Here is a 13,664-nt window from a genome sequence, read left to right on the forward strand (position 1 = left end):
TTTTTCTTTAAAATTTGCTTAATAATAGAATGTTAAGTTATAATGTGGAATCTAAATCCAGAGAAGTATATGTTTAGTTAGAGAAGTATATGTTTTCGTAGCACTCCTCATACCTTAAATTAAGCTAAAGTTGAACATATTATGGAAATGAATGAACCTTTTCAAAATAGAGAGAGAGAGAGAGAGAGAGAGAGCACTGAAACACAATCAGAAAAACATTATTATTATTTTTTCTTTATATTCAATATTAAATCACAGTTTTAATGTAGTCAACAACTTTGAGTATTGTTTTGTGAGAAAAAATTTTACAAAATATTCATTCCAATTCTTCAGATTTACATAAGTGATAATTTTTCAAGTCATACTTTCTGGGAAATTTTGTGTTCTTTTTTGTGACAAATATATTTACAAACAGAAGTATTTTGAATATAAATTAAATTAATCACAATATAGAATGAAAGAACATCAGTAACAACCAGTTTCATCCAAAGATATATTATAAAAAACATGGCTGAATTTATACAATAATCATATTACGTGTAAAACAATACTCTACCTAAAAAATAATTTCTCCAAAACCAATAAATTACTTTGTAGATTTAGATATTATAATAGATATTATTGTGCAAATTACACATATTTCACTATTGCTGCTGGGAAAATAAGACTTTATAGATGTTCAGAAGTTTATCTGTACAGCTGAGAAACATTTTTGTACATGTGTAATTTTTCTTTTTTTTCTGACAATCATGTTTAGAACAGATCAGTGTTGATTTTTCTTCCTGGCATTACTGATAAGAATATTCTTTGACATAGATGGATCTCAGATACATCAACTGTGACGTCGTCTGTGTTTCTACATAATACAAACAATAATTCATTGTTAAAATCATATGTTTTTAATGAAGCAACAAAGTTAAATATTAATAGAAAGGGGGATAGAAAATCCCTTTGTGTTTTTATAGCCGGGTACGAAAAAAAAAACACAAAGGGATTTACTATCCCCCTTTCTATTAACATATTCGCCGGTAAAATAGCCTTTCAGCTTATTAAATTAGTAATTAACAATAAATATAGGAGTACACCACTTCGGCAATTCGATAGTAGAGGTATGTAAGTTCATGTTCACTTAAAACCTTGATATTCCAGGTCTACCTACCCACTGATGAGACCTCAAAAAAGGTTGAAACTGGTCTGGGTAGTGACCTCTTCTTATAATGTAAAACAATATATATATACATCTCTTAGGAGCTGGGTTTTACATTATGAGAGAATATTAAAGTTAGTGATGGAGCTTGCTCCACCTTTGCATGGAGTTGCCCTGGTGTTGTACTACCCAAGTGATCATTTACACTTGGGCTCGCCGATAGTTTTTTTGGCATGAAACTCTATGGATTTCGATCCGAGTTTCATACCCGGCTATAAAAACACAAAGGGATTTACTATCCCCCTTTCTATTAACATATTCGCCGGTAAAATAGCCTTTCGGCTTATTAAATTTGAAAGTTAAATATTTCTTTAATAACATAGTAATACTAGTTTTGAAATTTTAATAATATTTTAAATAAAATTACATATAGTACAACATATTTATTTTTAAACAGTATAACAAATGTTGTCTTACAAATTAATACTTCATTAAAGTTTGAATGTTTTTAAATAAAAGCTATGCTCTTGTACTTGTAAAAACTTGTACTCTTTAAAAAAAATGCAACTGCAAGGAATAATTCAAAATTCTAACTATTATTATGTAAGTAACAGATAAGAATTTCACAGTTCAAATAATATTATTTATTACTTAAAAGATATTGGTCTTATTCTCAGAGTTATTAAAAATCCTAAAACAATTCATATTTATTATTAAAGTACTCTAGGAAGGGAAGCATTAAAGCCTGTTTCCATAAACTTGGCTCTGGCTTATCTAGTGAGTATTGCTGCCATGTTGTGAATGTAGACACATTGAATGTTTAAAGCATGATTGGAGGAGTTGAGTGCAATAGTGTGTGCATCCAATGATAAGTTTCTGACACCATGGAGGTCAGATGTTGTTAACAATAATAATAATAATAATGATAATAATAATAAATGCCAATTAGGCTTCTAGGCTAGGTGGCAGATATCTTTTATCACTCAGTGAAATACCACCGCATCGTTTATTGGTGGTCTGAAGTGGCTTGCAGCTGTCATCATCAAAGCAAGAGCTTCGGTTTCTTCCTTCCCCCTCACATGCAGTGGGAAAGATACCCTCAAGCACATGCCAATCACATTGTAGAGGTTCAGACCCTTCCCATTCCAGGGTACACCAGTAAAATGGTTTTGCAAACCAGCCACTAGTTAGTACATGGGACTGACCCTGATAGTAATGAATCCAGAGGCTTCCTGATCAGCTAATGATAAATTACTGCCAGTCTTTGACTATAAAGACTCCAAGTAGTGTGGTATGCAGGGAAACTGTTGGGACTATATGTGGACAGGAGACTGAATTCCTTCTATGTGTTTGCTATGTTTGTGAGTCTGTTACATCCAATTGTATGCTCTATTCCCTACTCATCTCTTCCTCCTTGAATATAATGAATTACTATTTGATAAAACAGTTTGACTGTGGATCCTAAAAAATCTCCCACAAAAAAAAGAACTAAAATACAATATAAAATTCAACAATAACAAAAAAGCACCCCCCCCCCACCAAACAAACATTAAGAATTCTAACAAAACAAAAGGGTCTATAACTTCACCAACATTTGTGGCCTAAACAGCAATATAAATAATGTGCATTACCACCTACAATCATCTGCCAGCTGTCAACCTCAACAATTACTTTCCGCCTCAACTGCCACAAGGACAGCACTTATGAATTCATCTGAACTGAAATTCCATGTTAGAGATTCTAAAACCTCAAATCTTTCTGTAGATCTGCTGAGCCTCAAAATTTCTTTACCAAACCATGTTGCAATCATTTATTGTCTCTATCATTTTCCAAATTCAAATAACCACTCTGATCTGTGTGATTATCTATCTCTAAAGCTTGATTTTCTGCAGTTAAAAGTACCCTAATAGTGAGGTCATCCTTTTTGGGATCTTCAATGATCCCAACTCAAATTGGCTTATCATTTCCAGCTCCACTAATTAAGCAGGCAGGGATGCTGAGGTATTTGCTATTAGCAATAATCTAACACAATCTCCTTGCCAGAATACTAGACAACACTCTTGACTTCTTCTTAAGAAACTCCCAAATACACTGTGGATGTCAGTTGTTCTCCTCTTGGTAACTCAGACCATGCATAATATAAGTCTCCTTTACCAGGGAACAATCTTCACCCAACAGTTCTTAGTCATTGGAAGTTTTTTCCCACTTGGTTAGACTATAATAAATTTAGTTTAATCCTTTATCCAAGTGTAAGCAAACAAAGTTTGTGCCTGAAGTATCTTCAGGGCTGAGGCAACTAGTGGTAAAGATGGACTAAGCTCTCATCACTTGTCTTAGTATCTCCCATAATGCAAAGCACATCTCCTTGTGGATATGTATAATGCTATTCCTTAAGGGAAGGGCCACTACCCAGACCGGTACCGGTTTCAACCGAAACCAGTACCAGTCTGGAAAATTCAGGTCACATTGGAAAGGTGATGAAAAAAAACCCCAGGGAATTGTTGTAATACAACAATTCTTTGGTTTGTCTGATTAGAATCATAAACAGTGGACCAACACACTCTTATCTCAACTGGATACTGACCAGTAGAGATAAGAGTGTGTTGATCCACTGTTTAAGGTCCTAATCAAACCATATTTGGAATGGATGAAGAAATTTCAGTTAATGACATCCAATCATGTTTCACTTAAAATAACAATTTTCAGCAGATGAATTCAATCGATGCACCAATTTCATCCCCTTATTTCTGATACCTCTCACATCTATAACCAATCTTATCCATTCTGCTTCTCAAAGACATGACTCCTCTATATACGTGACTTTAGCCTATCCTGTATTTTTCCTTGGATGTACCTACTACCCATTCATGCCAGACCAGACCATCTATTGATTATAATACTATAATTTAAAAATAACTATTCTTAGTATTATTACTAATTCATGATAATATATTTCAAGAAACTATGAAAAAGAGAATATATCCAGAAAATAAATCTTTATGTGATGGATTCAGAATCTTCAAAGACTTTAACTAAATTACTTCCAGTTGCAAAAAAGTTTCAATTTGTTGACCAGTGTTAGGTTTATAAAAAGCTAAGCTGGTATAAACTTGGCCCTGACAAGCCATTCAGCAGAATATGTTATTATTATTATTATTACGTGGCACCTCTAAGGAGTCCAAAGACTCATCGAGGGAGGGCACCTACTCCGCAACTCCATCTCTACCATTCAATCCACTAACCACAACGAACTGCAACTACCGTCATAATCATCTACCACCCACTACCACAACTAGTATTTTCACAGACAATCACAAACATCCATGCCCATGGCAGGATTTGAACCCACAGCCTTTTGGCTGGAGAGCAGATATTCAGAAGAAGAGATCTCTCTCTCTCTCTCTCTCTCACACACACACACACACACACACACACACACACACACACACACACACACACACACACACACACACACACACACACACACACACACACACACAGAGTGATCATCTCACAATCAGCAGGCATACCTTTTAACTTCCAGAAACTGAGTTGCTAGATTAATCAGTAGCATTCCTGAAAAGGGAAGATACCTTCATTCCAACATTCAGTCATTAATCCATTTAATTAAATGAACTAATTGTTTATGTTTAGAATTTTGGTAGAATTCCTTCCTAGTATACGATAAATTAAAATTATTTTAATTCAGTTAACTGCTGACATTTATTCATGCCTAAATTACTACAATCCTATAATATTCCATACTTATAAATATGAGCTTCTCAAGTCATGTTATAAAATAAACATTTCAAAGATGATAAATACTACATATTACATAAAATTTACCTGATGCCTTAAATGATGATGAAATGGAATTTTAATTGCACAGTTTTCTCCTTGGAAGCCTATCTGACATAAACATTTTCCTGGCAATATACATCTGCCTCCATTTAGGCACTTTTTTGTACAAATCACTTAAAAAAGAAAAAAAAAATTAACATTATTTATTCCACTTGAGATCCTATGATCTATGAATATATCAAGTATAAACTGGATGCATAAAAGCATAAAATAAATATATTTTGAAACATCTCCTTAGAGGAAAAAAAATATTGACAAATAATCAATCATAAATGTGGCATAGGCCTATATAGGTTAATTATGCTTAATAAATGAAAACGATGTGCAATGATAGCACTGAAATATTAAATCATTAATCTATAAATACATATTACTATTACTATTATTATGGGCAACTCCAGGGAGTCATTGGACTCATCGAGGGAGGCCCCAAATCATATTCATCACAACTATTTGACATTCATACAGTATCTATCATACCTCGCCTTAAACTCATTCACTGTCACAGCATCCACCACAGACTCAGGGAGCGCATTCCACTCATTCACTACTCTAAAAGTAAAGAACCCAGCTCTAACACCTTTACTAACCACACTTTTGCCCAGTTTCCATGGATGTCCCCTAGTCCTCCCAAAACCAGCCCTGTTCTCAAAAATATCTTCTGAATTAATTTTATAGAAACCCTTCAGTAATTTGAATGTCTCAATCATATCTCCCCTCCTCCGCCTATCAACCAATTTTTGCAACCCACAAATCCTCAACCTGTTCTCATATGGTTCATTCCACAGACCTGCTATCATCTTGGTCACTCGCCTCTGGATCCTCTCCACCTCCTCCCCATCAAGAAGAAACCTAGGTGACCAAATCTGAGCACAGTAGTCTAGATGGGGTCTTATCAAGGCTCGATACAGAGGAACAATAACCTGCTTGTCATCGTATTCTTCAGCAACCAAGTGATTTGATGAGCTGTTTTGGTCACTTTTGCAATGTGTCCCCTAAATTTCAATTCCTTATCTACCAACACTCCTAAATCTCGTGCCTCATCAATTTCCTGGAGCACGGTTCCACCAATGCAGTAAACTGCCGCCAATCTTTTCACCCCAAAATGCATAACCTTACATTTTGCCACATTAAACTGACATCCATTCTCCTTAGCCCAGACCTCCAATCTATCCAAATCATCCTGCAAAATTTTGACGTCATCTGCATTCACTATTGCCCTACCCAACTTCGCATCATCCGCAAACAAATGAACTGTTCCTCTCAGATCATTTCCTATATCATTTATGAACAAATTAAACAGCAGTGGTCCAAGAACAGATCCTTGTGTCACACCACTAGTCACAGGCCGTCTTGTGGACTCTACTCCCGAGTAAACCACTCTCTGATATCTCTCCGTCAACCACCCTCCTATCCATCTCACCAATCCTATGTCCATTCCCATATGCTGCAATTTACTGATTAGAATTCCATGTGGAATCCTGTCAAAGGCCTTGGCAAGGTCCAGTAGAATCACCGTAAACCCATTACCCTTATCCAGTTCAGCCGTCACTGTGTTATAATACGTGAGCAAGTTACTGAGGCATGACATGCATATAAAACAAAACAAACGAACAAGAATTCGAGTCTGCACATTTATATACAACAGCAAGATTCAAAGCATAGTTCCATATTACTTTTTTTTTTGTTTGGGAGAGGAGCAGCTGCAAATTTTTCTTCATAGAGATAAGTCACTGTCTTATTGCTGAAGCTTTATATTTAGCTCTTTCTGGTTTAATTCACTTGAAAGGGCGGAAGAGGAACTGATTGTGAGTGAGCAGTACATATATGAGAAATTGATATAAGGCTGTAAGGCTTGGCGATGCATAACTGGATGTTTTGAGAAAATGTTTCAGGGAGTAACAATAGCGCTGATGTATTTAAGTATTTCAATTAGATGCGACCATAAATTATATTATGTGACACCTCCAAGGAGTCCAAAGACTCATCGAGAGAGAGTGCCTACTCTACAGCTCTCTGTTTACACCACTCAATCCACCAGTGAACCACAACTACCATTATCATCTACACCAATACCATCTACTGCCTACCACCACCACTAGTATTTTCACAGACAATCACAAACATCCATGTCCATGGCAGGATTTGAACCTGCAGTCTTTTGGCTGGAGAGCAGATACGCTAACTACTTGGCCAGCCAAGCTGGCTTTAATGTTTAATGAATTTTTTAAAATATACAGCGATTCCAGTTAACTGGGACACATTGGGGCTAGAACACTTTGTCCCGATTAAGCGGCTGTCCCAATTATGCAAAATTTTATAGAAAAAGCGAAAATATCACAAAAAGTTAAAAATGTTTAAAAATAGACAAACTTTCAGCACCTTACCTTTGTTAACCATGTTGTTATTTAAAAAAACTAAACATACTCATATGTGTCAGTATCCCTAAAGAAGTTAATTATATGTGGGTATCTATCAAAGAAGCATATTTTCCCTAACAATTATTTTGGAGAAATTTATCAAGTGCACCCTGATGTATTCCCTTTCTAGACTGCAACTGAACAAAATCATCACAGTATCTAATTATGATAAAGGACTGGCTTCATTGACTTCTTGCATAAAGTAGCATCATAATTCAGCAATGAATTTCCTGGCTTCCTTGCTAGTCACTTTCTCATGTTCGGTTGTGTCATCCTCATTACTTTAAATGTCTTCCGCAATCTTTAGGTATTTTGTTGCAATTTGTTCGAAATTGCATCCTGACAATCTGAATTTTTCATCTTAACATTGAAAGCTATTGTCAGCGCATAAAAACTCTTTGTAGTTTCTGATGTATTGCAGTTCCAAAATGATTTCATTTTCATTATCAGTCATACCTGGTGTTTCCTGGTCTGAATTCTTAAAACCACAATGAGCAAATCAGTTTTGAATTATTTTGCTGCTTATTTCTCGCCAACCATCTCCAACAAACCGTATTGCCTGTAAAATGGTAATAACCTTTACACTGATTTAGTTGTTCAAGATGATGTCAGTAGATTTTCTTCAATTGTTTCAAGAAACAATTCTGCGATACAATGTCTTCAAATTTTTTATGATTCCCATGTCCAGTGGCTGTACCAGGGACATGGTGTTAGCAAGAAGAAATTAAAGTTGAATGTAATTAAAGTTCAATCTAATTGAGGGTGTGCTGCACAGTCATCCAGAAGCAGGAGAATTTTTCTTAATTTCATTGCATTTCTGCATCCCAACTCATTAGCCATTCCTGAAAATTAACAGAAGTCATCCATGCATTCTCATTGGCATAACACAGAACTGGCAACCCATCCATTCAACTGATGAAACGGGGGAAAACTTTCCCTGTGTTGTCAACATAATAGATTTCATTAGGAAATCTATTATGTTGACAACACAGGGAAAGACTAAACTTCTGCAGAAACTCGGGTAGTTTAGTTGATTTACACTGTTTAGTGCTTGTAATTTCAGCACTGTCTTTCTCTCCATATGCTTTCTTAAATTTTATTTCATGTCTGGTTTTCCACTGCGATAACCAATCATCTGTAGCTTTAAAGCTCACATGGCCCATCTTTCTAGCTAATTCTTCTGATTTGGTTTTTAACACTTAACCATTAACAAGCACTCCTTGTTCAGTTACAATAGAGAACTATTGATTGAGAGCCTCCTCAACATCTGGATCCTTGACTTCTTGCTTCCATTTTTGGGATGCCCATTCTTCTCACAATTTGTCCTACTGGCCTAACAAACATGCTATTGTAGATTTTAGAACACCAGTTATCTCTATCAGCTGACAATGACTGGTGTTAGACAGTGGGCTTTTTATTTTGTCAAGTAAGGCAACTTTATCTGCTAACATTAGATCTTTCCTTGGTATCTTGGCAGGAACCTTATAAAAACAATAAAAATTAATCGGTACACTGTTTGTTACACTTTTTACTAAAAATTTAACACACACCTGTTTTATTCAAAAGTATGCTACCTAGTAGTCACTGTAAGCAGAATCATTACACTGTCAAAATATGTGCATTCTCTCTCTCTCTCTGTATTATGGCACTGATTGACAGCAACTCACTATAAGTGCACCATCTATAGCTACTGTTCCGATAAAGCAGCAAGGTGGCCCAAATAAGTAACTTTGGGTTATATACTCAATTTGTTTCTATTCTTCAATATTTGTCCCAAATAAACGGCTTCTCCGATTAACCAATGCCCAATTAACCGGAATCTACTGTATTTAGAATCTGGATACTTAGTAAGCAGTACCATACATGGTACTGCTTACTACACTCTTGCCCATAAATGGCATTAATTTTTTGCAGGTTCTGAGGCCTTTTGTTTATCTTCTTCTTCTTCATGTAGCTACCTCAGTGAGAGGGTGCAGCACCATGTCCTTCCAGTTCTCTCTGTTGGTGGCTTTCCTTTTTGTTTCTGCATAGCCATGTGATCCTGTCCATGATCTTATATCTTCAAGCCATGTCCTTCGTTTTTTTCCTCTTGATCCGTTTTCCATAATTTTCCCCTCTAAAACTGTTAATATCCTCTGTCCTGCTGAACCTCTCAGTATATATCCTGCCAATCTCATTTTTCTCTGGATCATTTCCTGTAAAAGATCTCTGTGTTCTCATTTTCTGTAGGACATCTGTATTTGTCACATGTTCTGTTCATGGGATTTTCAGAGCTCTCCTATAGCACCACATTTCAAAGGCCATTATCTGTTGCCTTACTCTCTTCTTGAATATCCGGGTCTCACTTCCATATGTGAAAATTGTTTTCACATATGGAAGTGAAATTCTTTCTTTTCTTTGTCTCGATACTCACAGAACTTCTGAGCAGATCTTTATTTTTCCAGAATGCATCTTTAGCTATGGCTGTTCTTATTTTTATTTCTTTATCTTGCTTTCCATCTGCAGTAAAGTAGGTGCCTAAATATTTGTATTCTGTTGTATGTTCAATTTTCATATTGTTTATGAATATTTCTGGCTCAGATCTGCTTTCTTTTGAGATTTTCATAAATTTGGTTTTTTTTGCATTAATATCTAATCCAAATTCTTTACCTTCTTCAATTAGTAGCTGCAGTAATTTGATTAATTTGTTTCTCTTTTCTGCTATTAGAATGGTATCATCAGCATATCTAAGATTGTTGTATTTTATACCATTGATACTAATTCCTGTTTTTTTTTTGTTTTTCAATCTTTTTCATCACTGTCCCACTATAGATATTAAATAGATTTGGTGAAAGGATACAACCTTGTCTAACTCCTCTTTTTATTTTCACTTCAGAAGTCTCAGAGTTAAACAGCTGCATTTTCTGTTTGGTGTAAATCATTTTTATAATCTTGAGTACATGATATAATAAATTTAGTTTAATCCTTTATCCAAGTGTGGGCAAACAAAGTTTGCGCCTGAAAGTATCTTCAGGACTGGGTTAAGGTGGTACAACACCATTGCAAAGGTGGAGCAAGCTACCAACACTCCTATCTCTATCTCCTATAATGCAAAACACATCTCCTTGCGGATATGTCTAATGTTATGCATTAAGGGAAGGGCCACTACCCAGACTAGTTTCGACCTTTATTGAGGTCTCTTCAGTGTGAGCCAGGCCCAAGTGGAGATATCAGGCAGAAGCATTAGCAGGTCATCTCTACCTATAGGAAATGCCAACTGGTGTGCCACCCTTTTTTAATAATTTACTCTGGATTTAGAGAAAGATGTTGAAAGTTTATTTTTCACTTGGTTAGAGTATAATAAATTTAGTTTAATCCTTTATCCAAGTGTGGGCAAACAAAGTTTGCGCCTGAAAGTATCTTCAGGACTGGGTTAAGGTGGTACAACACCATGGCAACTCGTTGCAAGCTACCAACACTCCTATCTCTATCTCCTATAATGCAAAACACATCTCCTTGCGGATATGTCTACTTTCAGGTGCAAACTTTGTTTGCCCACGCTTGGATAAAGGATTAAACTAAATTTATTATACTCTAACCAAGTGAAAAATAAACTTTCAACATTAAGTACATGATCTTTTATGTCTAATTTATCTAATATATTGAACATTTTATTATGTTTTACCTGGTCAAAAGCCTTCTTTTGTTTATAGGATAGGTATATTATTATTACTATTGGACCTCCAGGGAGTCATGAACTCATCAAGGAAGGCCACAGCTAACCTACACTAGAAGTCATACCTTCTCTTAAACTCATTACGACTTGATACATTCACCAACAGGCAAACTGTTCCACTCACTCATTGCTCTGTGAGAGAAAAATCTAGTTATCACACCCCATATTGTTTCTTAGCCGAATATAGAAACTATATAAAATTCGGCGATTCAAAGCATAAGCAAATACCTATCCAGGTATTTTATATAGTTTCTATATTCGGCATGAAACTCTTTGAGTTTCTTATTCGGCTAAGAAACAATATGGGATGTAATATCCCTTAACTTAAATAAGTTCATGTCGCCAAATTGAAGCCTTTGGCTCTTCATATAATTAGTTATCACACTTTTTAAAATGAGTGGTAATAATCAGTTGGATGAAGAGTACAAACAGCAGGCAGGAAAGGTTACTTGCATGTTAAGGATAATAAAAGTGCAGTATATAAACAGTAATTAGCAATGAAGTAAAAAATAAATAAAATAAAAAAACACAGGGAATTCATTTGATATATGGCCAGCAGAAGAAAGAATGATTATAGAAAAATGATACTGAATGGTGAAAATGTAGAATGAGAACCACTGCAATTCATAAAGGTATTTCATCCTTGTGAATGTGATATCATGCAGAGCTTCAGTGCAGCAGAAAGGGTAGAAGAGCCACTGATGGTGAATGAGCATTAGGTATACAAGAAATTGATATAAGGCTTAGGGCTTGATGATGCATTACTATATGTTTTGAACTTTCTGCTCACACCATCTTTATACTCTTTCCAGTGATGGCTTCTTGTTCTACCCTCCCCTCTCTCATTCTATGAAAAATCTCTTCCATGTCAGCTTGACAACAAACTGTGACTAGCTTATATGTCTCAGTCATATCCCTCCTCTCTTCCTGTAAATTGCAAAGCCTATTAATGAGGCTTTGCAATTTACATTCTCTCAACCAGTGTTACTGTACTCCACATTCCAAAGACCACTGGCAACATTTGTGAATCTCCTCTGAATCCTTTCCAACACATCCACGTCACCATGAAAACCCAGCAACCAGATCTGTACACAATAATCCATATGAGGCTTGATCAAAGCCTCATGCAATGGCATCATAACCTCTCTATTTCTGTATGTGAGGGTCCTCTGCATCATTACAATTACTCACAACTTGTGCAATGTGGCCTCTGAATTTCAGGTCCTTGCCCACCATCCCTCCTAGATCTTTCATCTCCTCTATTTCCTTTAAAGTTTCCTAACAAAGTGTATACTTCGCATTGCATCATTGCTTACCAAATCTCAAAACTTTACACTTTGCAACATTGAACTGATAGTTCCACTTGCCTGTCCATTCATGCAATCTATTCACGTTCCTCTTGTAAGGACATAACATCCTCTTCACTCTGTATTGTTCTCACCAGTTTTGCATCATCTGGAAACAGCTGCATATCACTAGTTATAGTGATATGCAGCTGTTAAACCCATCCCAATATCATTAACATACAAACTGAACAACAATAGTTCAAAAACCGACTCCTGCGTTACTCCACTAGTGACCTTCCTCTTACGGGATATCGCACCTCCCACATACAACTTTCTGAAACCTATCCGACAGCCAGTCACTGATCCATCTCAGAAGTTTGTTATACAATCCATCTGTTTCAATTTATTTAATAGTTTGTTGTGTGGGAGCCTATCAAAAGCTGTTGCAAAATCCAAGTACACCACTGCATATGTATCTTCTCTGTCCAAGGTATTTGTGGAATACCTTGTTAGTAAAACATGATATACCTGTTAACAAACCATGCTGATAATCACAAAGAATACTGCTGTTTTCAACCCAATTCTGAATCCTACTTCTCACCAATCTCTCTCTACTACCTTCACCACAAATATAGATATACAGATTGGCCAATAATTTGAAGCTACCACCTTATTACCACTCCCTTGGAACTTGTGCTGTTATAAGACTCTTATTAAACAGGCATGCCAATGCTACTACCATTTCCCTGAAACATTCCCTTAAGATGCATGGTGATATGCCATCAAATTCTATCGCCTTATTGACATCAAGTTTTTTTTTCCCTCAGATACTTCCTGCTCACTCACAATTAAGCCATCACATCTTCTCCAATGTCCTCTACACTTAAATTCCTCATGATTCTACCTTGATCAGGATGAAACACCTTTATAAATTGATCACTGAATACCTCAACAATGTCTTCTGCAGTAGTTACCATTCTACCATTTTCATCCATTAACATCATTTTACCATGATCATTCTTCTTTCTATTTGCCACATATCTAAAAAATTCTCTAGGGTTTTTCTTAGCGTGATTTTCCAATTTCTGCTCATACTGCACTTTTTGTTTTCTTTACTAAATGAATCAATCTCCTGGCTTGTTCTTTATACTCTTCATGAAACTGATTATTACCATTATTCATCTTATACTGCCTTCGAAGTACGTTCTAATTCCAGATTTCATTCTTACAGTGAT

The 13,664-nt window shown here is 35.8% G+C and overlaps 1 protein-coding gene across 1 annotated transcript in view; it reads right to left on the bottom strand.

The window, feature by feature from the left end:
- Window positions 1–263: 263 nt before the first annotated feature.
- Window positions 264–13,664, bottom strand: part of LOC150109481 (von Willebrand factor D and EGF domain-containing protein-like) — a 419,421-nt gene continuing 406,020 nt past the window's right edge. The window contains exons 31-32 of the mRNA XM_090402470.1: window positions 4,994–5,121; window positions 264–856 (exon numbers count right to left, since the gene is read on the bottom strand). Coding sequence (XP_090258596.1) covers window positions 833–856; window positions 4,994–5,121 — 152 coding nt within the window. The 3' untranslated portion in view covers window positions 264–832. The remainder of the gene's footprint in view (window positions 857–4,993; window positions 5,122–13,664) is intronic.

This window comes from Typopeltis vanoorti, chromosome 2 (genome assembly GCF_054136105.1).
Source record: "Typopeltis vanoorti isolate ZY-2024b chromosome 2, IOZ_Tvanoo_1.0, whole genome shotgun sequence".
NCBI lineage: Eukaryota > Metazoa > Arthropoda > Arachnida > Uropygi > Thelyphonidae > Typopeltis > Typopeltis vanoorti.